Source organism: Chaetura pelagica, unplaced genomic scaffold (assembly GCF_000747805.2).
Source record: "Chaetura pelagica isolate M959 unplaced genomic scaffold, ChaPel_1.0 scaffold69, whole genome shotgun sequence".
Taxonomy (NCBI): domain Eukaryota; kingdom Metazoa; phylum Chordata; class Aves; order Apodiformes; family Apodidae; genus Chaetura; species Chaetura pelagica.
The window spans coordinates 12962497-12988610 of record NW_009970724.1 but is presented as its reverse complement, the minus strand read 5'-3'; the positions used below and the strand labels follow the sequence as shown (position 1 = coordinate 12988610).

General features: G+C 37.9%; 2 protein-coding genes across 2 annotated transcripts in view; both read left to right on the top strand.

Moving 5' to 3' along the window:
* Positions 1–4629: 4629 nt before the first annotated feature.
* SLC25A24 (solute carrier family 25 (mitochondrial carrier; phosphate carrier), member 24) lies at positions 4630–14487 on the top strand (the record flags this gene model as incomplete). The annotated part of the gene is made up of 9 exons (XM_010006785.1): positions 4630–4765; positions 5267–5354; positions 5814–5925; positions 8538–8696; positions 9038–9190; positions 10325–10432; positions 12010–12177; positions 13292–13442; positions 14084–14487. Coding segments are annotated over 9 exons (1254 nt in total), but the record flags the coding sequence as incomplete, so codon positions are not given.
* A 6224-nt stretch (positions 14488–20711) lies between these two features.
* VAV3 (vav 3 guanine nucleotide exchange factor) overlaps positions 20712–26114 on the top strand; it is a 194038-nt gene continuing 188635 nt past the window's right edge. Inside the window, exon 1 of the mRNA XM_010006784.1 lies at positions 20712–20780. Coding sequence (XP_010005086.1) covers positions 20712–20780 — 69 coding nt within the window. The remainder of the gene's footprint in view (positions 20781–26114) is intronic.

Here is a 26114-nt window from a genome sequence, read left to right as displayed (position 1 = left end):
TACTAAGCTGTATGAACAACTGGCACTAATTATTTTGGAGGTGAAGGGGGAAAGAATAGAAAAAAAGGGAGGAGAAGGCAATGGCATGGTTAGTTTTACATATATAGTACTTATAGTTTTAAAAGAAAATGTGAACTGTCTGAATGGCCAAGGTCATGATGCTGCCCTTGCTGTGGTGCTGATGTTTTTTCTATGCAATATTTGTTGCTGTGCCCTTTGGAGTTCTAGTCACAGATTACAAACCAATGAATAGCTAATTGCAGCAATTACATATATTTAAGTAGATTTTGTTTGTGCCTGGTAAATAGGAAGCCAGAAGCACCCAGTAACTTAATGATGGATCACTTCCTTTTAAATATTCTTTACATGAATTAGCTGAAATAGCAAGCTAATGAATAGATGGTGATAATTTGTACTGAGCAGCCTGCCTTTCATGCACATTTCAGCTTTATAACCAGAGCTGAAGGCTTATGCACAATACACAAATAATAATACTAAGAAATATTAAAATTAAACTGAATTGAAAAGTCTACATAAAAGCATTAAGATTTCTAGTGTCTTGCATTCTCTATCTTTACATTGTAGCTATTAATGTGTTAACGTTCATAACTTTGTCACAGAGTAATCTAATAATTCACCAGGCCACTTACAGGGCATTAGGATTTTTTAGGTATATTTAAAGCCTGTGTGTAGCTTTGATTTTTTTTTTTTTTTTTTCAACAGACCTGCTGGCTTAGGTTTCCACACCAAATACAGAGGTCTTCTGGAGTAGGAATTCAACACTGTAACACTGTAACTGCTTTATGTAACACAGAAAGTTAAAAACAAAATACTTCAGTGTTTCTTTCTGCTCAGGGGTCTTCAGATTGGTGTTGCCTTGCTGTGCAGGAGACTTTGAAAGCAGCTGTATTAACAAAATACACAGCAGAGAAAGAACAAAAGTTAAAAGTATCAGAATTAAAAAAAAATAGAAAAAGGCAGGATTGTCATGACCATATGTTCAGCACAGGTGCATTGTAGTCAATGTGTGTGAAGGCCTGCGGAATTAAAAGGAAAGATAATCTAAACCATCTTCCTATAGCTATCAGTGATTAGCAGTTCTTTGCACGGTCACCATTTCATTGTATCTAAAGAGTTATCTTTATTGCTTGGAGTTAGTTTTTAGACAATGAGAATAGAAATGGCGAGTCTTGAAAAAAAAGTTTTCCTTTTGGGAAAGGGGTGGTGATCCCACAGTAAGTTTGTAGCAAGAAATGACAGGTTTTAAGAGGCAGGCACACTGATCATTGTTTCCTAAGACTTCCAAGCAAGGACTGGCATCTAATTTGGTTCCTGCTCTATTGTTGTAAGCATGCCTATTTAAAAATGCATCCAGTTCTCCATCAGAGAAGTTGGTGAACCAGGAAGTGGCACTGTGACAAGTGGTTGTAACCATGCAAAATCTGGTAGTACATTAAATGTAGAACAGCAGAGTTGGATTCCTTGTTGAACAGAAGTAAGGATGATTTAATGTGGGAACAGGTTGCCCTGGGGAGGCTGTGGAATCTCCATCCTTGGAGATGTCCTGTGCAACATGAAGAAATTAGATCTAATTAAAAGTGCTTTGGGATTAAAAGCTTTGGGATGGGGTTGTGCTTGATGGCTTCCAGAGGTCCCTTCCATCCTGAATTATTATTTGATGCTCTCAGTAGGCAGGTTGTACTTTGGAGCGAGTGTGACACAGAATCAATTAAGTTTCTTCCTGCTGACTCTGCCCATCGAGTATATAACACCCCACCAGGAAGTTTCTGACCTCCAATGGGAAGGCAAGCTCCTTTCAGCATTTCTTCTAGTTTAAAAAACTTGCAAATTACTGGTTTAAATCTGAAACATGCATATTAATTTGTATGTTTCATAGACACTAAGAAGTTTTTATGTTTTGTTCCCTGTTGCTTCTGTTCTGCACTGAGTGCCTGAAACTGGCTTGAAGTCTGGAAAATAACTAAAACAAAAGTAGAGAATGGAGGTTATGTTTGTGCTTATCCTTTTCTAGTTGATGCAATATAAAATCTGCTCATTTGGCAGATGAAATTAAAGGTGCCCCCCTTCACACACACTAATTGCCAGCTCTCTAAACCTCCCAGGAATTTTCTGTTTTCTTTGGCTCATGTCATACTCAGCAGTGAAGATTTTGTAATGGGAATTCAGTTAAAGTTTTGTCACATCTGAGGGCCAGAAAAACACTTGCCTTGTTCTACAGTTTTGTTTGTGTAGATAGCAGTAGGGAATACTAAAATTTGCATTGATTGGAGTTCACACCAAAGGTGTGTATTGCTACCACATAAATTACCTCTTCTTACTAGATTGCTTGAATCTAGCAGGACATTTGGAGCCTGCCCTATTAGATGCCATGTATGGAGTACAAGCCAGATTGAAACTGGAGTATATATGAGGGGGCACTCTTTTCTCTTTTCTTTTTTAATCGTGGTTTTGGATTAGGTTTTTTTTTTTTTTGGTGTTTTGTGTTTTTTGTTGTTTGTTTGTTGTTTGGGTTTGGTGTTTTTTTAAATTATTCATCTATTACCCATTCTTAATGAGGCTTAATTCTTAATACTTTCTTAATTCAGGAATCCATCTGTAAACTTCAATAAAGAAACTATTGATTTTGTTATGGGAAATTCTGACCAGCCCTGACCTTATTGGCAAGAGCACGAAACTGAATTGATGACAATATTTTAGTTGACAGGTTATTACTAGAAACAACAGTCAAGCTGGATTTAGGAGTATACTAAGAATACTATTTTTCTAAGCTGATACCAAACACTTTTTTTTGCGTATACAGTAACTTGAGTTTATTTTACTGTGCACAGCTTGCTGTATGATGGGAGGGAAGGAATTTGTTTATTATTTCACTGTGGAGTACCACATAATGTTCCTCCCTTTCATTGATAAATTTATTATAATCTTGTGAATTATGAGTTTTTTTAGATTAAACATGGAAGTATTTTTTTTTGTAGAGGGATAGAAAAGACAAAGGAGGCAACATAAACGTATCCAGCTGTCTTAATTTTTTTTAGACCTGCAACACATCTGCCAAAGTTTTCAACTTTGTTTAGTTTCTGTAAGCTAGAATTTGTTGCACTTAGGTCATTTGAGGACTTCTACTAATTACAGGGAAGGTAAACAAAATGATTAAAAACAGATTTTGCAGATTAGAATACCCATACAAATCTTTAGAGTTACATTATTCAGAAACTATAGTTGTGCAAGGCAGGCTGCAAAATAGAAGATATCTGGAAGGATTTTTGGTGTATGCTTTATATGCACCCTGAAGTGCTCTGAAACCTACTGCAAATTATGAAGAGATTGTGCTGTCAGGTTGTTTTCCTGCTCATCTTGTAAGGAGTACTACCCCTCTAGGATTTCACTTCTTGAGGGAAAGCACAGGGACTGATGCCCAAATGAAGAGGTGAGGCATGGTTTCCCCTTAAATCTTGTGTTTTAGAGCAGGGGTTTGGTGTGGATGTCCCTGCCCCCACATCCTGCCAGAGAAGATAGCAGTGCTGTGGAAGTGCAAGAGCAGATGGAAGGTGGCCATGGTGCTGTGGTGTGGGCCTTGCCTACTGCTCTCTCGGCAGCCCTCCCTGTGTGGAGCAGCCCTTGCTGTGGCAAAAAGCCCAAGCTAATAAATCCCACAGGGCTTGTTAGCCTGTGCCTTGCTCTTCTCAGTGCTTTCCCTGTGAAGATATGCCTCAGCAGTTACAGGCTGATCCTTGATGGGGCTGCTGTCATTTCCCTTTTACAGAAAGTATGCCTTCCTACAAAAGATGGCAAATTGTTCTGGCCTTTTGTTGTTGAAGTGTATGCCTAGGTTGTATTTCAGACTTGTTTCCTGCAGTGCAGGCAGTTGTATACCATGCATTCACCCTGTAGTTCATTTTGCATGTAGATGTTTCTTATCTGCCGGACAGTTACTAGAAACCCATACAAAAATGGAAGCTAACTGTGCTTCTCCTAGTTACACATCTATTGTTGTGTGTCTTAAATTTTTGTCAGGGCTTCAGATGGAAGGAAAAAGCCCTGCCTTTTCAAAACCTGGGGTGTGGGAGTGCTAGTCAGCCAAGACAGTTGTATTTGTTTGGGGTTTTTTTGTGAGCAGTTAAATAGTTGCTATTTGTGTATTTTCTTTATAATTCTTAAATTCACTGGGTTAAAAAGGATAGATAAGACTATTTGTTTAATTTTCGTGACATTGACAAATTTCCTGTATAACCAGGAAATTCACAGACTTAAAGCTGTTCTCTTTCATGACTTTTATTCTGTTCTCCATCTTCTCCTCCTTAAATTATTTTACACCTGTAGGTGTAACTTGCCAGTGCTGGTAAGGAACCTTTAAATCTTGGGCTGGGAAAGTTGTGTAAATAATAAAGAATGCTTTCTTAAATCTGTATTTGTTGCTGAGTGTTTCATCTCTTCATGAAATACTGAATATGTGTTAAAATTCTCAAAATCTACCTCTGAGAAGTATGCTTAGATATTTTCCTGAAGTGGCCAATATGATGCTTTTTTTTTTTTTTAAGTCAGGGCTGTGCTGTGCTGCTGTTGTGTTGTGAGCTGCTGTAATTTGGATAAGTCAAATGTTGAATTTTCTCTCAACAGAAAATTTTCAAAGCTGGAGATACTAACCAGGATGGACAGCTAGATTTTGAAGAATTTATGCAGTATCTTAAAGATCATGAGAAAAAGATGAAACTGGCATTCAAGAGTCTGGACAAAAACAATGATGGTATGGAGTTATTTATTTGTTCAAACATAGTTTGAAGAGACAGTGCGTTAAAAGTTATTTTAATTTATACTCCTTGTCTGAACTGAAGACAAAGTTGTGAATATGGAACCCCCAATTCCTTTCCTCAATAGGATCATAATTATAGTTTATACGTTGAAATAATAAATTATTATAGTATTTTTTCTTTTTATTCTGGGTCCGTTGATCTGGAGCTCTTTGTTCCCCAGATGGAGAAACTAAATGGAAGTTTTTAAGTATCTGTAAAGACAGAATAGTTTTTAACTCACTGAATGTTTGCATCTCATTTGGTGACATGATTTTAATGTACTTACCTTTGCTCAGTCCATCTAGTAAATGATCAAAATAGATTGTGTTTAAATTTATTTTGAATTATCTTTGCTATTACGTAGGTGTTACAATGGACCTTGGTGAGCTCTGAGGTTATAAGTGTATGAAGCTCCATGTTTTAAATATGTAACATATTTCTTTCAATGTTTCAAGGAAAAATTGAAGCATCAGAAGTTGTCCAGTCCCTCAAGATACTGGGTATAAGCATTTCAGAAAAACAGGCAGAAAAGATCCTGCAAAGGTCAGGAATTGCTATTTCTTAGAGTATTTTCAGCTTCTTTGTATTATTAGTTATTATATTTTTATAATTCAGAGAACAGGATAAATGGGATTATAACTTTGAAAGGTATTGGTACCTTCAGTGGTGCCTTTATAGGAATTCTCATGTACTCCATCTGTTCTGGGGTGATAGTAAGTCTGCTAACTATTTGAGCATCTGATTCTGTCAGGACAATGTTACCTCATTTCCCTGCAAATGCTGTTGATAGAATGAAGCATTATATTATGTTTTTAGATGGAATGTGCCAGATACATTTGTATAACAAAAGCATGGTATTGAAAAGCCATGGCAGATTTAGACTTGAATTTGCAGTCGGTTGTCACTGCTGTGATGGCCAGTATATAAAAAAGAAAAAAAGACAACAAAACAGAACAGACCCTCACCCCTGATATTTCCTTATATATTTGAGTTTCTTTTCAGTATTGATGCTGATGGGACAATGACAGTAGACTGGAATGAGTGGAGAGATCATTTTATGTTTAACCCAGCTGCGGACATTGAGGAAATAATTCGATATTGGAAACATTCCACTGTAAGTTTAACTTTTATTTTAACTTTATACAGCTCTTAGGTTCATCTCTGCTGGGTTACTTGGCAGTATAACAGCTTGACAATTGTGTTTCAAGCATGCCTGTATTTGATTGTTTGGCTTTCCTTTTCACTGTGTGCTCTTCCATTTACCAACAAAGTAGCATGGTGCTTCTTCTGAACGAAGAACTTAATCTAAACTTTACCAATTATTATCACTAATTCTTAGGAAGGAATTTTTTTCTTCATGTGGAGATATTCCACAGGAATATAACCACAATATTAAATATTATATTATATATGACAGTATTTTCTTATACTCAGTGCTTTTGATGTGTTGAAACAAATTATAGAAACATTTCAACTGTTTCTTACATAGAAGTTAGTTCAGTATTTGCATTTAAATCGTAATATTATAATAAAATCACCAGTGTCATTAGTGATTTTCTGTGTATACTCTCTTGTGCTATACAATTTAAGAATGATGTAATACAAAGCAGTAGGCTATCCACTGTATAGATAATTGTGTAAGTTACTATTAACTGAAGCTTTTGCCATCTCAGTGACTGACTTTTAAAAATATAAAATAAGGTAAGTAAACTAATAGTAATCCTTCCTGGAGATTATTTGAATGATCCATGAAGTTAGGTAAAGACATATCTTTGACTATAGTGAGACTATTTATATTTTCAGACATTAGTCAGCATTTTCTTAATAAAAAGCAGAGATCTGAAAGCTGAGTGTTTCGTGCTGTATGGTGTCAATTCAGAAATGCTTGCCAAAAGGGAGTTAGATCCCTGTTTGCTGAAGAAAACACTTGAAGCACTGCTATAAGATCAGATAGTCCTGGTCCCAGCTTACCTTGTGGAAAAAAAAACCCTAACCTTAACTCCAATAAAATGCTTTATATTACTATTATTAAACAGAAAATTTATATATTTTTAAATTATAGACTGTCATTGGTTGCCCCCAAGAAGAAATTTTTGAAGTCTGTTGTGATCTTCCAGTGTTGCAGTCAGCTGATGACCCAGTTATCACAACAAGCAAGACCCAGCTATATGACAACACAGCTGGTGTTTCAGATAAGGGCAGATATGTGACCTCACATGCCTGGTTGGCATTGACAGCTCTTCCAATTCTGTTTTTATTGTAAAATTGCTGTTAGACTCTTCTGAACAGATAGATGCATTGGCATAGAATTACTATGAGTTGGTAGCTGAGGCCTTTCTGTTATAAACATCCTTGAATTTAATTTTTTCTTGTAGTTGTGTTTAAGGCTTGGTAGACATGAGGTTTAAACCCTGGTAGATATGTCTATGTCTCTAAGAGCACTGAATTTGTATTTTGAGAGTTCTGATTGACCTTTTGATAATTTTATGTAGTTGAGCAACTGATGATACCTTACTTGGAAAGCATGAAATTCAGAAAGATGAAAGGATTTTTCAAGCAATCTGTTCTATGTTCAATATCCAGAATAGCTGGTGCTTCTCCTGCTTGTCCAGTGGCTGTATCTGTGATCTGCATCCTGCAATTCTTGTCTTCCGAATGACCATGGCAGTACTAGGTCTACTTAACAAAAAGGGTCTGGGGTGTAAATAGGGATGTAGTGTCTACAACTAAGATCAGCAGTAGCTAAAAATAAAAAGTTTATCAGTTAACATGCTTTCTGGTGAGTACTTATTATTATTACTAAAACATTCTTACTCCTTTATAGTTCTAATTTGTGCATACTATTGGCTTTGCATTATCTACAGTGTTTGTTGTTTTTTCCTCATATATCATGGTTATAAATTACACGAAGAACAGAGACTGTTTAAGTGATACATGAGATTCCATATTTGTACATCTTGTACAGCTTTGTCACTAAAGCCTATAGTTATGTTCTTTGATCAAATTGAGTGGCAATACAAACATGCATGTCTTGATGAAGTTTCAAACTGTAATCGCTGAAAAAAGTCATTAACGTGTCTTTTGGTGTGACTGATTATAAGAAAATTTATAAAGCATTAGTCAAACTTGTCATTTTGTAAATTAATACATGACAGTTACCAGAAATAGAATATTCTGATCTACTAGCTATAAAAATGCTAATTGAAATGGCTGTTGGAGTGTGGGGGGAGAAGCAGGGGAATGAGAAGTCACACATGTGTGAATAAATTACCATGAGAGAGAAATCTCCTGTTAGCATCCTTAGGAGATTACCATACTAATCCCAGGAGGCTGTCCAGTGAAAGGTTAGCTGCAACATATAAGTGTGTGAGCTTCAGTGCTGACTGTAAACGTCTCTCTGATCATGACAAAATGTCCTTGTTTGGGCCACACTCAAGGCAGAACTTTGCCATAATTTTTAATGATGATGGTGCAGTCTTTGAAATGGTAGGTCTGTGGTGTTTCTTTTCAGTATCTATGTAGAAGTCATTAGGGTTGCTGCTCATTGAGTAAATTAGCAATCCATAGCAAGTTAATGATAGAATGGGAATTAGACTTTTTTTTTTTAACTAGCATTTTATTTAAATGTTCTTAGGTAAACGATTAATTTGGAATTAAAACTGTGGATAAAATTAAGGTGATGGAATGAAATAGTTGTTTGCACATCTTTGCTTTGGATTCTAATAGGTGCTGGATATAGGAGACAGTTTGACTGTTCCAGATGAGTTCACAGAGGAAGAGAAGAAGACTGGACAATGGTGGAAACAGCTGCTGGCAGGAGGAGTGGCTGGTGCTGTGTCTCGAACAGGTACAGCACCATTAGATCGCCTTAAAGTGATGATGCAGGTAGGTGCAATGTTCAAGAACTTCTTAGTTTTCCAATGTACTATTTCAGTTTTTACAGAGCTGTCATGGAAAACTGATGGCCAAATAAAATATCTAAAATCTGAATATCTAGTTATGTTTTGACAATATTCATGTTTTGTGTCATGAAAGGTGTGATTTCCATAATCACATTGACAAAAATGTGGATAAGATATTCTACTACTTGTGCCACTAAAATAAGAGTTTTTTTCAATAATGGACGTTTTTGCTAGTTGTTATATTTAAGCAATTTAATACTTGAGTGATGAGTTTTACAATCTAGTCAGAGCAGTGTTCTTTAATGTGGCTTTCATTTATTTTAGGTTCATGGTTCGAAATCAAACAAAATGAATATAGCCAGTGGTTTTAAGCAAATGTTGAAAGAAGGTGGTGTCCGATCCCTCTGGAGGGGAAATGGTGTAAATGTTGTGAAAATAGCTCCTGAAACAGCTATTAAGTTCTGGGCATATGAACAGGTAGGTCAGTAAATAAGGAATTAAAATGATGGTATAAGAAATACTATCACTCTCACTGTTCGTTATTTACACGGCTGTATTATGTATGAGTCCTTATTGTTGTAAATTTTGTCACAGAAATTCAGAGTAACTTTAAGATTTTAAACAGTCTATTTGTTCTGTTAATAGAATACTTCGTAATAGACAGATTTTGCCTTATAAGCAGTGTAACTGCACTGAATCTGTTACAGATTTGAAACTATCTTCCAGTCTTCATAGCTTTATATGGAGTACTGCATTCATACCTAGTTTGTTGATTTGAAGTGACAACCAAAAACTTAGCACGCTACGCTGGCTGAATTTATGTAGAGTTCTTTTTAAGTCAAATATGGTGCTATGTAGGATGCCCTCATCCTGGATTTCAGAGTTATATTTACCTCTGAATCAGCTTTAAGCATCATGTTAAGGCCTAATCCTCCTTTGGAAAATGAACTTCTGCTCTGGTGTAGTTAAATGATCTTTATTTTTTTTTCTGTGGGACTTGCTAGTGCCTCAAGTAAGACTAAATGAACATATTCCACATAATCTGTCTAACTATGAAATACAAGGAACACAAAAGTAAACTTTGAGATATTTTAATACTGGCTGGCAGATTTTGGTGCCATAGAGTAACTGAGCACATTGTTCTGTACCCTTGCTCTGCCTTCAGGAACTGATGCACATTCTTGCATGATGGTGTCTCTGTCTTGAATGACCAAGTAGTTACAGCTCTGGAAGTGTCTGGAAGTTGATCTTCCATTCTTTGATGGGAGCACTGCATCTGCAAGAGAGTTTGGTTCCTCTTTGTTATTTAGGGGCCATAGTGCACAGAGCACACTTGTGTTGGATGTTTGTAGAATACCTGAGAGTACTGAAGGGTAGTTGAGGTGTCTGAAGGATTTTTTCAGGTGGGAATATTAATTGCGTTCATGGTAATCTTTGTCCAAAGTTGCAGTGACTATAGTTCTAAATTTGTTGGGTTAGTAAACCTGACTGTAGACATGAAAAAGTGAGTACAGCTTGAAAAGAGATTTTATGCTGTACTCCTGCCTCTCCTAATAACTCTTGCCTCTACTAAGAAGCATGTGATGTTTATTTTGTGTTTTAACTATACAGTATAAGAAGATACTCACTAAGGATGATGGGAATTTAGGCACCATTGAAAGATTTGTATCTGGTTCTTTGGCAGGAGCAACAGCACAAACTTCCATTTATCCCATGGAGGTAAGGAGCAGAGAATCTTCTTCCACTGGAAATGCTGCCAAATGTCTGGTTCATTTCCACAGTAAAAGTAATTTTGCTCTTGAAAGTATTCTAGGAATTGCTCTGTATTCCTATATACTAATGTATTTTTACTTCTGTTGTATTTTACTTCCTTTCAGAATTTCATTACTTGGCATTTTAGACTATACTAATTGATACTTGTAGTTTTTAGGTGCATTTAGCTGTCTAATATTTTGTAAAGCAATTTTAAAATAAAACCTAGTTCACAGAAAAAAGTTCTAAGAAGACATTTAAAACTAAGTACCTATTTAAGCTACTTTGTAAATCTGGCATACATGTTTTCCCCCACTGTGTATGTAAGCAAGGTCTGTAGCAGAACTGATGAAGTTCTGTTGCATTGTGCCTGGGAGCTGGGTCTAATTAGGAGATCAGTGTGGAGCGTGAACAAAACAGCTACAGTTGAGGCTGAATGGATTAACTGCTCTTTCCTCTGCAGGTCATGCTTGTATGTGGTACTACATCTGTTGCAATTATTAACTGCTCTAGGGTAGCTATTTCACATACTATATAATACTAACAAGATTTGAAAGTAATGGAAAATGTAACCTAAATAGCTTTTGCATAGGGAGAAGTGTCTGTAGGAGTAGAACTTAGCTGTTTTTGTTTTCATTGGTGACAGTGATAATGATCTCCTTTAAAATGCATCCTTGCTGTTAGAGCCACTGAATCACAGCTAGCCTGAGTACAGAGATGGGTCGAGTTATTCTATAACTGAAAATGTTTTATGCAATAACTGAAGTGATGTAGATCATCTGCATTGATCAATGGAGACAGGTGAACTACTCTCCAATAAAATGCTCTTATCTTCCTAACAAAGTTATAATACTGTCCTATATGTGGTTTTTAGGGTGTTTCTAAGTAAAAGAGAAAAGCAAAGTGCCAGCAAACTCCTGAGGAAGCTGCAGTCTAATGAGGCTTTAAAGTAGGCCAGATTCTTGCTCAGGAAACTTCCTCTGTGGATTCTTTTGGATACTCTTATTAATTTCTTTGTCTGAAGATGCTGTATAGACTTACTTGCATTTTTAATCCAATGTTGGGTTTCAGTAGTTGGACACAATATTTATGTCCCTTAACTACCTCTCAGTCTTGTGCTTTTTGAAAGATTATTTTCTTAATATGCTTTGTTGTTCCCAGAAGTGTGATCTGCTAGTATGTTAATGCTCTGACTTCTGTAACTACTGCTTCTATTGAATAGTGCCCGTGCTGTTGCCTTCAAATTGTTAAAAAAATCTGCTTGTTTTAATCAAGAAAAGAAAGCTAAAGTGTAATTTTAAAAGACTAATACTTTGTAAGCTAGTCTATGATATTATGTGTGCAACTCTGCCCTAATAATAAACCTGAAAAAGCCTACAGCTAACAAAGCCTTAACAGTAGTTATCACAGGAGATCTGAAGTACCAAAATGCAGAGCACTTCCAGATGATTGAATAAGCAGAGTGATACTTTGTGTTTTCCTTTGTTCTTAAAATACGTTACTGAATAGGTATGTAACTAAGACTACTGTTTTCTCTCCTTTAGGTTTTAAAGACCAGACTGGCTGTGGGAAAAACGGGGCAATATTCTGGAATGTTTGACTGTGCAAAGAAGATCTTAAAAAGAGAAGGTGTAAAGGCCTTCTACAAAGGCTATATTCCTAATATTCTGGGTATAATTCCTTATGCTGGCATTGACCTTGCTGTTTATGAGGTGAGTTTAGATGACTGAATGCATGTTGCTTTCATTAGTTAATTTACAAAAAGGATAAATATTATTTAGAATACACCTGCATTATTAGTTGTATTTGTAATGTGCTTGTAATACTACAGTTGCCTTCTATTTAAAGTAGATAAATGAGAATTTCCACTAATCTTATTAGACTTTAATAGTTTTCTTTGCTTGCCCCTCCTGGAGGAGTGTCTGTGCTCATGGGTCCCAACAGTTCCAAAGAAATACACTCAAAAGGCAGGATTATATAGACCATGGCAATACAACATGCAATTTTTAGTAGCTCTGTTGGACTGGAACATATTTATTCCATAGCAAATACAGGTCTCAAAAACCTGATTATACTCATGTTATCTATCCTGCATGTATGATACTTAAGAATTATTTTTGCTTTTTCTCTGATTTATAGTTGAACTATAGTAACCTGAATTCCTTCTGCATTCATGCATGTCACCAGAATTTTGCGACTGACATAGAGTTGTAAAGAGTTTCAAACACCTCTTTCATTTCAAGAGGAACTGGCACCTCTTTCATTCATCAGCAATGGTTATAATATTTTATTTACCTTAGATCCTAAGTGTTGCTTTGAAGTGTGTCAAGTAACTCAGATGCACAAACTAAATTTTTCTCTAGTCCAGACAAATCTTTTTGTGACACTGCAGGAGTAATCAGCAGAACTGCTTGAGCAAGTGTTTTCAAAGGAGTATGGAAGTTCTTTTCTACAGTTTGTATCCTTTCGTCTGCATGAGGTGACATGCACAGCTGTGTGAGCTTTTATTGCATGCTGTGGAGTGCCAAGTTGTGTACCTCTCTTTCTCCCCAGAACAGTATTAACAGCTTTAGGAAAAGGGCACTGTATCTGATGCTGAATTTTTTAAGGACTTATCTTCTAGGCATTAACTATTGCAGTCTGGTTCAAGTCTTTACCTGTGTGCAGAGGTGTTACCTGTGCACTTTAAGAGTGAGTAGGACTGGTGCAGTGAGAAGTGTGCTCTTCAGGACTGAGCACCTAAGCTTTGTTATGAAGGAAGATATGTTTGTCTACTTGGCTGAATGCAGGTATCTTCTCTTACTATTTCATTCTATATCTTGGCAGCTCTTAAAGAGTACCTGGCTAGAACACTATGCATCAAGCTCTGCAAACCCAGGTGTTTTTGTGTTGTTGGGATGTGGTACTGTTTCCAGCACATGTGGGCAGTTAGCCAGTTACCCTCTTGCTCTTATCAGAACACGCATGCAGGCTCAAGGTGAGTCCTGTTGTACTGAAAACGTTTGTGTGATCACATCAAAATTGTATCATTTTTGATAGCTGTAGCAGAGACAGGGGAATGAAAAAACAACAACTTGGAATGATCTGGAAAATTCTTCTTAGTGTTGGTCCATTCTCCTTATTAACCCTCAATATTGTTCTTCATTATGCTTGATTGAAATGTAACAGATACTAGTGCTCTGTGTACACTGGGAGCTGCATTCCATACAAGACTACCAGGTATAGAGCTCTCCTGTCATAGTCTGGGTACACTGAAATATACAATGTTCCCTAAATTTTAGAGGAAAAGTGAAAAGGACTTGCATCATCCTGTGAAGATAGACAGCAATGTCTGCTCTGGAGGACATTTAATAAAAACAGTTTCATAGCTGACATTTGTGCACAGACTTAAAGACAGGAGTCTGGCTTTCTGAAGGAATGCCAGTGGTTAATGCTTTTCAGTGGGATTTAGACACAAGGCTACCTCAAATGTCTGGGATTAAAGAGACTCTCTGTGAGGACTTGAGTTTTAATCAATAGCCCTAGAGGTGATAGTAAGTTCACCACACAGGTGTTTTAATACTTAAGAATTTTAATATTACTAGAACTGTTGTATAACACTGTATCTTTTTGTTCTAGCCTCAGTGGAAGGAGCTCCGCAGCTAAATATGGTCAGTCTCTTTCAAAGAATTATTGCTACAGAGGGAATCAGAGGACTTTATAGGGGCATAGCCCCAAATTTTATGAAAGTGCTTCCAGCTGTCAGCATCAGCTATGTTGTATATGAAAAAATGAAGCAGAATTTGGGAATAGCATGAATTCAAGGAAAAAGGTGAGATGCTTCTATTGTTGGAAACACAAGAACAAAGAATATTTCTCAAGCAATCTGCTCTCACAATTTGAGACAGATCTTTGTGGAGAGATGCTGCAACTTCTACTTTTGCCCTCAAGTGGGAAGAAACTTTCTTAAATTTTAGTTCACCATTTCTAAACAGATATCTATATTGCACTTTAAAATGTCACGGAGTTTAAAAAAAAAATAATCAAGAAACTGTCCTTAAATCAACAGTATGATTTTACTCTTGGCGCTTTTTTGTATTTGTCTTCTTTAAATGTGTGTTTGGCTTGGATCAAACCAAAGGTAGGAGAAGTTTATACTGCCTTGATACTGAATACATGGAAGTGACTTTTTGTTTTATCATGCTGCCTATACTGAAGCAATTCACAGGCAACATTTTGCACACCTAGAAGTAAGCACTTACTGTTATTTTTGAAGACTTAAGTTTGTAGAAAGTAGGATCTTAGATACAGACAAGGGTGGAGTAACACATTAAATTCTTAGACCATCACCTTTATTGTCAGGCTAACCTTTTTATTATTATTTAAAGAATAAGAGCCTGAGAAACTGCTCTTCCATGGCATTGGAATACCTCAAAAGGGTTTACACAGTATTTTTGTAATACAGTTAGTGTTTTTTGTAACTTGCTTCACTGGATGTGCTTTTCATTGCACTGGTAGACACTAGCACCATTGGCCAGGGCAAATTTAGAGTTACAGCTGCACATTTTATAGGATCAAAATACACAGGAACAAAAAAAGCTTGATTACTTGATCCATTCCATATAAGTGCAAGTTACTGTTTAAAAATGAGGTGGAGGATCCAGTATTGAGCTGATAGCAATCATAGTAGAGCCAATAGCAGAGCACATCATAGCTGCCTTGGGGAGAGATGCTTCTCATTTTGGTCTTCCTACTCTTTTCCTTTATTCTGAGGGCTACAGTCCACTGTGAGCTTTCAGCCAAAAGAGGACTGCATTATTATGTAAAGGTTTTACAGATTGTCATGGGAGATAAATCCTCTTTCCCTCACAGCCTTCTGTGTATGGGGGCTGTGTGTGTGGAACTTGGAGAGTAAAATATTGAAACATTTTGTCCAAGGGACCAAATGGGACTGCTAATCTCAGATGCCAATCAAACTGGTATTAATTGAAGCAAGCAAAACAAGCACACAGAACTTGTTAGGACTTGAAAAACAGCTCTTCCTCAAAAACCAAAGCAGAACTTCTTCAGTGTAGAAAGTAGGTATTTCCATATACAGGCACTTCCAAAGTGACTTCCTTTTTCGCGAGGGGATGGGGTGGAGGAGGTGCTGCTGCTGCACTGCAGTTGCCTTCAGGCCTGAACACTGAAACAGAGTAACAATTACTGCCAATCTCCTTTGATACACTTTTTTTTTTTTTCCTGCTTCCTGCAATATATGGTGTCTTAATCTTTGTGAATTTGGGATTATATTTATAGTTATCTTGACCATCTGAAAGCAACTGCTCTTAGACCACTTCCTGAAAATGGATTACTGAAGGAAGAACTTTGTTCCTGTTAGGTCGTTAAGGGTCTCTTTTAAATTTATTTTTTTTTAAACAACAAAACAAGCAAGCATGATTAACTGTCTGAACCTCCCTTGTTCCACATACAGAATATTATTTGGGCTGTATTTTTCAAGCAGCAATCAGATGTGAATTTGTGTTCTGTACTTCCATAAGCGGATATATAACAATGCCGTAAAATTTGTGTTATAAAATCTTGTTCTATCAGATTTCAGAAAATGGCAGCTTGGGCTGTGTCTTTTGGCTTTCAGTTTAGGGAAGCCTTGGACTTTTTTTAAAACAAAAAGTCATTCTATCCAAATCATCTATATGTACAATGCCTTTCTGATGTGAATGTTTCTTGGTTTTGCCAATTTTCTCGTGTCTTTCTATGATTTGAGAGATCAGTTCCCAATTGTTTTGACTGTGACCAATGAGTGCATGTGTGTGATGTGAGGATGACTTGAGCACTGCCTGTCTTCCACCTTTGCTCCATTTTGTTTATAGTGTGCAAGTGCCATTGTGAGTATTGACAATTGTGGTAATGATGTTTGCAAATTTTGAAAAGATGGGGTCTTTCAAATTTAATTTCACATTGTGCCTCTATGATGACTCTGTTCAATTGTGTAATCTTTATCTCTTAAACATGTTTACCTTTCTAGCTCTATTAAACTACCAATTTCTAATAAATGTTTGATTCCTTATCTGGCTGGAGTGTGATGATGTTTTTATCATGGCCTTGATGGACAGATGACACTTCCTTATTGCACTGTATGCATAATACTCAATGCAAAAAATAAGGTAATTTATCTAACATTAAGTCTGGGACTAGCCTATGCTTTGCTATTACATGGATATTTGAAAACATAGTTTGAGATTAGTCAATGGTCATGCTGTTTAAAACTCTAGGTGCCTTGTCACTTAGTGGGAGATCACATAAATAATATTTGTCCTTGTTCATTGAACAGTATTACACCCTGATTTTCTTCTGCACATACTGCATTACAGAATTTTTAAGGACAAGTATATTTGCTAGTGGTCTTAATGTTTATCTTGCTTTGATGTTAATCTTACTTGTTAGTCAAAGGATCAATATAAAATCTTTTTAAGGTAATTGACTTAATTTGCTATGCATGTGTAGCATGGTTATCTGACTGAAAGCATGTGCAATAGCCAGCTTGGACAAGCCATTACAGGTTTTTCGCATGAATCCTTGAAATGCTTAAAGTAATTATAAACAAATTAAGAAGGCTTTTAAAAATTGATTTGTGTAAATGCAGTTCTTGTAACATAAAATTTAGAAATTTCCTTTTAAATAACAAGAGGTAGATGCTCAGTGTGTGATTCCTAATTTAATGTACAATCTCATATTCAATTCTACTTGAGGCAAGGATGATTTTTAACTGGAAATTATCTGCAATTGGAAAGTGGGCTGTGAAAGATCTCCCTTACAGTGAGCAAGTGCTAAGTTGTGCACGGTCAGATGCAAGAGTTGGATGGTCTCCCCATTCCCTCCAAAGAGAAAATCTAAGATATTACAAAATGTAGCAGAGATATTTAAAATAGTGCTTTCAAATTAGCTTGCAGGGAAACTGATTTCTGCAGTCTTTTTATCAAAGATGGGGGCCATTTAAATGTTGGTGTTTTTTTTAAATGTGTATATCTTATTACACAGGCAGCACGTATGATGTTTGCCTTTTGAAACAGCTCAGATCTGCAATGTGTGTACTGCCATAATTTCTAACTGCTTGCAGCCATGTGCAGTTTGTGTTCAAACAGCACTGAGGCAGTAAAAATACATGGACAGGCTGTTTAGAACAGTGTCCTTCTCTCCCTTATAAAAATATTTTTACCATCATTATAAGCTTTGTTGTGTGTTGGCCAAGGGAAACAGAATGCTAAGCAAGTATGTCAAACTGTTTTTCAAACTTGTTTGTTAAGTTTTTTGTGTATTATATGGAAGTATTTTCATTCTGTTGAAACAGTGTGCTTCCAAAATACATAATGAGTTTTTAAATTAATGGTGACATGTGTAGGTTGATGACTACTTTTGTCACTTGCATTAAAAAGTGAAGCTTGAAACTTAGCAAGTTCCAGAAAAATCTTTCACATTTCCTCTGTATCTTATTTTTCATTAGGTGTTTAGTGTCTTTCAAAATGTATGCAGAGATCACCTGTAGATCATATGAAAAATATTGACATAAAGCTTGCTACTGCCTTGTTAAAGAAACTGAGGCATGAAGATTTAAATCAGGTAGTGTCATAGGTAAGTTAATAAGAGGTTCAGGTGTTGTGTCCACATCCAAATTGATCCTGAACAATTCTTAGATTTCTGGGGTGTTTCTTGAGCAACCATTCTTCCTATGCATAGACCCATACATAAGAGGCCCATAAGGGGGAGAAAAACCTTTGTTTACTCTTCAAGATATATAAGGGGTGTGTCTGCTATTTAGTAGGATTAACACTAGAAAATACTGCAGAAATTGCCTGAAATTTAAAATAAGGCTTTCAATGTGTGTCCTCCCCTCTGTACTGTAGTGGGCTTCCCGGCAGGATATGCCTGCTCCAGCAGTAGCATTTGTCACAATGGCACCAGCCCCGGCCCAAGCCCTCTTGCACACTTGGAAGGAAATGTTATGGTGAATGGGCACTGTTTGCTGAAACCCACTTGGCAGCTTTCCTTTCTGCTGAAGAACACCGGGTGCTGCTGCACTGCCCAGGTGAAGCTGGGTGTGGGCCTGCCTGGTGCCCAAATTAGCTTTCCGAAGCTTGGGTTGTGACGGGTTCTTTACTGTCTTGTTTCAACCTTCTGAGCTAGCTGCGTTTGTTGGCATGCAGCAGCATGTATTGGCATCTTTTCATTCTCCTAATATTTAAAAGATAGAGAATGTATGGCAAGGGGTGTGTTGCAGTATGTGATGTTGCCACATGTAAGCTACTAAAATGTGAAGAATGTCTTAACCTGGAGGCCATGTGACAGGTAAGGAAGTGTGGCTTTTAAATGGTTCCCCTTCTGATGTCTGAGTGGTCTTTGGGATGGCTTTTAGGGCTTTCTTCTAGAGACCATAATTGGTGAGAAGTGAATATTCAACACAAAGTTATGTTGGAATATTGGCAGTCTTGTAATGTGAATTTTATCTTAGCTTCTAAGCCTTCCTGGTGTCTGAAAATGTCTAGAAATATTACTTCAATATTTATGCAATTCAAGGTAAAATTGTGTTCTGGCAACTATTTAAATGACTGTTGTGCACCTAAGCTCTTATTTTGTAAGTCTGTTTTTGCAAGCACAGCCTCCTGGTCTTGGCTGTGTAGAGGAAATGTGAAGACTCAAGACTAAATTCGAGCAGTGCCATCTACTGTCGTGTTGTGATACTTTTTTGTAAGAGGGAATGGCTTTTCTAGACTGAACATTTGAGTTAATTCCTTGGAGTTATCTTTACAGCAAAGGTAAAGCAGTTTATAACAGTTCAGGATAAACTCATCTGAGCTGTATTTTTAGTGGGGATTGTGGCAATGTGAGGTAACACCATGTTTGGAGCAATGTGCTCAGGTGTGAATTACAAAAACAAGAATTGTCTCTGCTTTGCATAAGGTATTTGAAGAACCTATTCTATGTATCAATTTTTACTTTGAATGAAAACCATTTGAAACAGAAATTTTGTATGTCAACATTCTGTGGTTTCTCAGTAAGATATGCTAGCGTGGAAGGTAAAGGTTCCTTAACTTAATGGCATATTGCTAAAGAATGGTTGGTATGAAGCTTACCTGATTCTTTTGAAGGAGTGAAAACGCTGTTCTGTGTTTCAGTATTTCCTTATTATGCTGGTATCAAGATCTGCACTGACAGCACCATGTTTGCTTCACAATGTTAGAACAATCTGACTGCACATGGATAGAATGTTTCTCATGGTTGCTCACTAAATGTTACAGATTTCCCAGCTGTGCTGTGGTGCAGCTACTGATGTGTCTTGCGGACACAGTTGCTACGTGCTTCAAAGCTAAGCCAGTTTGGACCTAGTCCAGCTAGCTCTAGCACTGCTCCATTCCTTTCCACCTTTGGACTTCTTAATAAACACCCTTCTGTCCACCCGACCCCCCAGCTGTGTTTGACACACCTCCAGGCTCCTTATCCACCACTCCCAGCACAATCTAATACTCCAAATCTGTTTTGTTGTAGGGATTAGGTTTATGCCCCTTCTGCTGTGGAACCAAAAATCTCTTCATCAGTATATTGGAAGATACTGGACAAGTTAGTAATTGTGTCCACAAGGCCAAATTCCAGATCAGAGTGAGCCCTGTCAGGTCCCTTGGGAGATGTGGAAGTTGAGTGGATTGCTCATGTATGTTCACAATACTCTATGGAAGAAGTGTTTTGCATGCATCATGTGTGGCAGCTGCCCAGTCTGCACACTTCAAATTTTGCATTCATTTGTGCTTAACACCTTGACTTCCATGTTCAGTCCTTGGGCTATTTCTTGGTTCTTATCAGCATCTTCAGTTATTTTGGGAAATAGAGATATGCCTGAACAGGGCTTAAAAACACTTTGCTAAGAAAAATATTGGATTGCTGTTGCTGCTAACAAAGGGTGTTTGTGATGGCATGTTCCTGCAGCCTGCTCATGCTTCAGTATCATATGTGATGCAGGCTTAAAATAATTCCTTAACTTGAATTGTCTTGCAGTGTAGATACAACAGTCTCTGCCTCTCCTGCCATTCCATTCATTGTGTTGGTACTTCCTGGGATAATCACAGGCCAAATAGTTTCACCTAGTTACTGCAGTATCTGTTTCCATCACTCTTCTTCCAGTCTTGCTGTGTTAAAAATGCTAAGCAAACCTTTCACATAGCGTGGGCCTATTAGTAATTGACTAAAGGAGAAGTTCAGAGGCCAGGATATCCCAGCGATGGGACTTGGTCTGCAGACAGGTTTTCTTAGTAATTTTGATGACACATTTGGTGTCTCATTCCTGGAGGTATGTCTGAAGCCATCCTTCTGAAAATGGATGTATATAAAATGTGTCACTTCTGAACTATAAATACTAAAGGTAGCAATTTACATATTGGAAGAATCTCAGCTGTAAAGTTTTCTATTGTCAGCTCAAAGATTACTTGCAGGAAATGGGGAAGAATTACATTTTAGAGTTTCTTTCTCATGTTTGTAGCTTCTTATTTCTCACTAGCTGGACAGATTTTACGAAGGTTTCTCTAGGGAAGAAATAATGAGATGTAATTGCAAATTTTGACAGTGATGAGGAAGGGTATAAAGCTCTGACTCATTCATCTCCACAGTTAGCTACTTCTGCTATAAAAAGATGTTACTCTTTATGGGTTAGGAAAGGTTGTGCATTGTGGGTAGAAAACTCCTGGCTTTCCTGAAACTTCTGGACTTGTTCATCCAAAGCCTTCTGCCTCTGCAATGGCAGCAATAATGGGCCCCTGATTGTAACCCATCCTCATTAAAGCATTTGTACTAATGAATGAGTAGCAGTGCACGTATCTGATCCATCTAATGCATAAATGTTTAATTTTGCTTTTGCCAGGCAGACAGTTTGGCAGGACATAGATTTCTGTGCAGCAGAGAAAAAGATACAAGTGTGGTGTTGCATTTCTTTACAGGGAATTGGAGCTGGAGTTGGAGCACTTCTGAATCAGTCACGACACTGCCATCCCCTTGAAGTTAGTTTGGCTTAGACATCAAATATGGCTCACCAGTCCCTTAAGGAGTATCTGGTTTTAGTTTGCTTCTCCACTCTCCTGTACTTTCTCTATTAGAGAGAACAAAGGGATAAAGGAGAAGATTTATTCAATATTTTTGCTTGCTCCTGCAGACTCGTACCTTCCTGTGAGGCATTTGCTGGCTGTAAGGTAATGGCACTTGTCATTTCCACAGTTTGACATTTTGATAGGAAACAGTGAAATCCTGTAGATAGGAGAGCCTGGCAGAGGGAGATTTTAATCTGTTTGGCTGCTGATCTTCTCATCTCTGCCCCTTGTGCTTTCTTGTCTGGGGGGTGGTAGGCTTTCTGGGACTGACATGCTGGGATGGTTCAGTGTGTAGCCTGAGTTGTGCTATGATACAAATAATATTCTGGTTAAAAATTGAGACTTTGGCCTATAATAGCACTTGTTAAAGTAACACAGACTTTATCTGCAGAGGTTTTCTGTTAGGTCAGTGCTTAAGGTAGTACTGTAACAGGGAAAGTCACCTGGTGGAGCAGGAAAGCAATCATACTCTAAAAAAATCTTGATTGCCAAAGTTGCCTGCTGGGATAAATGAATATTAGTATTAAAGATAGTCTTTAATGTCTGGAAATAAATTTGGCTTCCTGCTTGATTAATTTCTTTAGCCACTTCTCCTAGCTTAGTAGAGAGCTGTGTTTCTCACTCTTCTGTAGCAATCTCTAATGCTGCAAGTGAAGAGTGTGTACATCTCTGTCTTGGAACCCAGTGCGAACTTGCTGAGCTGCAGCAGTAAATACTGCTTAGTAGGGAAAAGCCATGCACAAAGCTAGAGCCTGAACATCTGAATTCGTCTGGTTACTCGCCCTTCTGTCTTTCACTACGGGTACTGCCTCCCTTTGGGGAGCGCGTGTGGATGGAGAGGCCTTGTGAGTTAGAGCAGTGAGTCCGGTTTCAGGCGGGGCTTTCCCCGTCCCCCCCGGAGCCTCCGGGCGCCCCCCCCTTTGCTGCTGCAGTTCTGGGGGGTCCGTGTTCGCACCGCGATGCCCGGCAGGGGGCGCTGCCGCCCCCGCCGTCCTGGCGTCTGGTGCCCCCGGCGGGGGGGCTGGAGGGGAGGTTAGGAGGGCGAGGGGAGGTTAGGAGGGCGAGGGGAGGTTAGGTTAGGAGGATGGCCACTGTCAATCCTTTGGAGGAAATCTCGGAGTCGTGAGACGCCTGGCTCTGCAGCAGCCGCTGCGGCGCGGGTTGTGCTGAGCACGGGAAGGGCTGTGCTGCCGGGGTGGGAGGTGGGCAGGAGGCGGAGGGGGAAGGTGGGATCCAAGTGAGCAAATGAAATCTGAGGCTGAAGGTCAGAGAAATTTTCCTGACAGTGCAGAAATCTTCCCAAGGGATTTCCGATGGCTTCAGACGCTTGAATGTGTGATTGAATGAATCGAATCTGTTGCAACGTGTATCACCGACAGTCCTTTATTGCTGTAGGTCACTTAAGACTGAAATGATGAGAAAGACACAAGATTTTTAATTGTTCTTTAGCAGTCAGCAAGACAGGATATTTCATCACCAGAATCTTTATTGCCATTTTCTGCTGGAGTCTGAGCACCTGGGATAGCTGAGCTACACAGGCTGGAGCTTAAATGAAGAGTGTAGGCAAATGTAAAGGTTCAAACAAGCATTTCAGGCTGAAATCTGATGTTCATGGCTGATGACAGTAACTTCTCATGAGAAAATTTCAGCAAATAATTTGATATTTCATTGTTAAGTGTTATTTTTTTTAAAAGCTCCAAAACTATATACATTATTTTTTAGGAACCCATGTATGTTCATATCTTTGAATTTCCCAATGTGATATAAGAAATAAGCCCAATAGCATTGAAGATCCTAGATTACAAGAGTTGTGGAAGCTTCCCAGGTGCTAGAAGTTGACTTTCATGTGGTTAGCTCCATGTAAAGATACTAGGGATGGAGTTTGCCATGCAAGCTGGGTGGTGGAAGTCAATGCTCTAGGCATCTCTAGCCCAAGAAGCTGTTCCTCTGTGGAACTATTTGAAACTTGTAATTACAGGCTTTTTATTTAACTTTCAAGTATATCTTAGTAGTACATGAAATATAAGCACTCCAGGCATTTATAATGCACCTTTTGAGTATAGGCCTTACTGTAAAAATGACTACAACTCCAGAAAACCCTTTCAGTGGTGCTCATGGGCTCGTGCAGGTGAGAGCTTAACCCCAGGGACTGTCTGGAATCTGTTTTCCAGAAGGGAGGAAGTTAACTCTCAGCACACTGTCCTTTCAAAGTAATTGAGCTTCAGTTTTGAAATTCTTAGTGTCCTGATGGCTTTCAACTGCTTGTATGAAGCCCATTCAAGTGCTTCCTCAGGGAGAGGGTGTCACATGAAAAGAAAGCACTTCTCCATGCTCCAAACTATCTTAAGGAGTGCTGTCCCAGAGCCTCAGCAGGAGACTATGGCTGGAGCAAGTGTGAGCTGCTTCCTCACCATTATCACTGTTTTCTCTAGACTCAAATTTCAGAGCCTGCTTAGGATGTTCAGGAAGATTTACAGCATGGGAATAAGGATTATTAACCTGTGTTCTGGAAGCAGTTTATCCCCCATTACAGAGCACTACCTGGGGCAGCTGCCCCCCTCTCATAAGTTGCTTATACAGGATTGAAGTTCTCTGCTTTTATTTGGTACCTAACAGCAGGGACTTGTGCATATTGTATGTATATGGTGTTCAATTGAGTACAAAATAGGAGTTTATAAAGGGATTTAATTTTTTTTCACTTGTACTTTTAAAGCTATTGATCTGGCAGAGGATGTTTGGGGTTTTTGTTTTGGTTTTGGTTTTTACATTTTTAAAGTTGCATGTTTTGATGCGTCACCATCTGGTTATAGAATCAAGACATAAGCAGAATTCAGCTTCAAAGAGGCTTCAAGAATTTAGATCAGTAGTAAATATTTCATTAAACTGTCTTAAACTGAGAAAGCAAGGCAGTTCAGTGCTCAAGATTGAGCTTATAGTTCATGTTGAACCTCAGTTTGCAGTTGTGTATCAGTACCTAAATATAAAGTTTTATGGCTTGTTTGTTTTTTTTTTCCTAGTAGAAAAACTTAAAACCTGTAATGGAAACATAAAGAAGAGATGTAAAAATCTGTGGCATTTTGATTAAGATGCTTATTTTCTATATGGTTCTGTTGGCAATTTCCTTTAAAACTGCAAACTTTGAGATAGAAAATGAACATTTGCCAGCAGATATCAAAGCTGAGAGACTGAAGCAGCCTTTCTTTTGTATCTGTGTACATACAAACACGTCAATATGTGCCTTTAGACTGCTTGTCTCCTGTTAATTTCAAATAGCTTATTCCCTAAGAATGTCAGATATTTTCCCTCTCTAGTAAAAAAAGCAAGGTTGATTTACTGTGTTTTAAAACTTACTAGGGACCTTTGGAAAAGATTTCAAGCACTAAAGTGGAAAGTGTTCAGCACTCTATTTGTCCTTCAGCAGGCATTGGCCTTATGCAGGAACTTGACCTAAGCCAATTAAAACCCCTTTTCCCCAGAGCCTACTGTGTGCTTTCTCTGGGGATGAGTTCATGGGCTGACAAGTCCTTTACCAGACCAGTTCGACTCAGATTGAGTCACTTTGGGAGAGTCTGGATGGCTTCTGCATGCAGATTATTTTTGTGTATGAGAAATGCATGAATATTGCCTCAGGTGTTAATTAATGCAATTCTTACTTATTGAGAACTTCAAGCAGAAAAATCAAAGTTCTCAGACAGTATTCAAATGTACTCCTTACATCTAATTATTGACACTCCTCACAAGTGTCTGGCTGAGAACCCTTTCTTGTTTGCTACACGTCTATGACCATACTGTACGTATGTAATAGTGGGAACTTCTTAAAAATTTTACTCAGCTAAATGGGGAATTTTTTGTCTATTTCATTTTACAGTAACTGAGATTCTGTTTTCTAATTTGTAGGGTTTTCCTAGCTGTAGTGGTGAGGTAAAGGAGATGAGCTTGAGCTCCCATTGGTCACACTTCAAATACTTTCTCCTGTACTTAATTTAATCAGTAAACAGCAGAACTCTAATATTTACTGGGAAGTTTCTCAAATGCTAAAAATGGAGAATGAAGAATTAGAAGAAAATGTTTCCTACGGTACTAACAAGCCTGTAGATTGGGCAGGTTAAAGACACGTGGCAACTTTGTATGGTCATGTGCTATGTAGAATGCAGGATGCTCTGCAATAAGGATGTGAGAAAAACAAGGCAATGAATAGGAATTTAATGCATGTGGAAAGCACAGATTAATAGATTCTGCTTCTGATTTTTGGGTTGGCCTCCACAAAAGGAAGAGTACTGTGACATCTCAAATTGTGTCATTAAAAATAACTCTTCTCCTTCATTAGTAACAGTAGCTCATATTATTGCATTGAAATAAATTCTGAAAACTAGTTTTCTCTTTTAGTTTCCATGTTTGCTCTTGGAGCTTCTGGGAGCTCAGATAGTGGAAATCAACAGACTGATTCCATTAAGAGCTTCCACATATGCCTGCATAGACTCTTTTGAAGTAGATGCTGCAGGAAAATCGTCAAATATTGAACAAAAGTTTTCACTGGAAAGAGT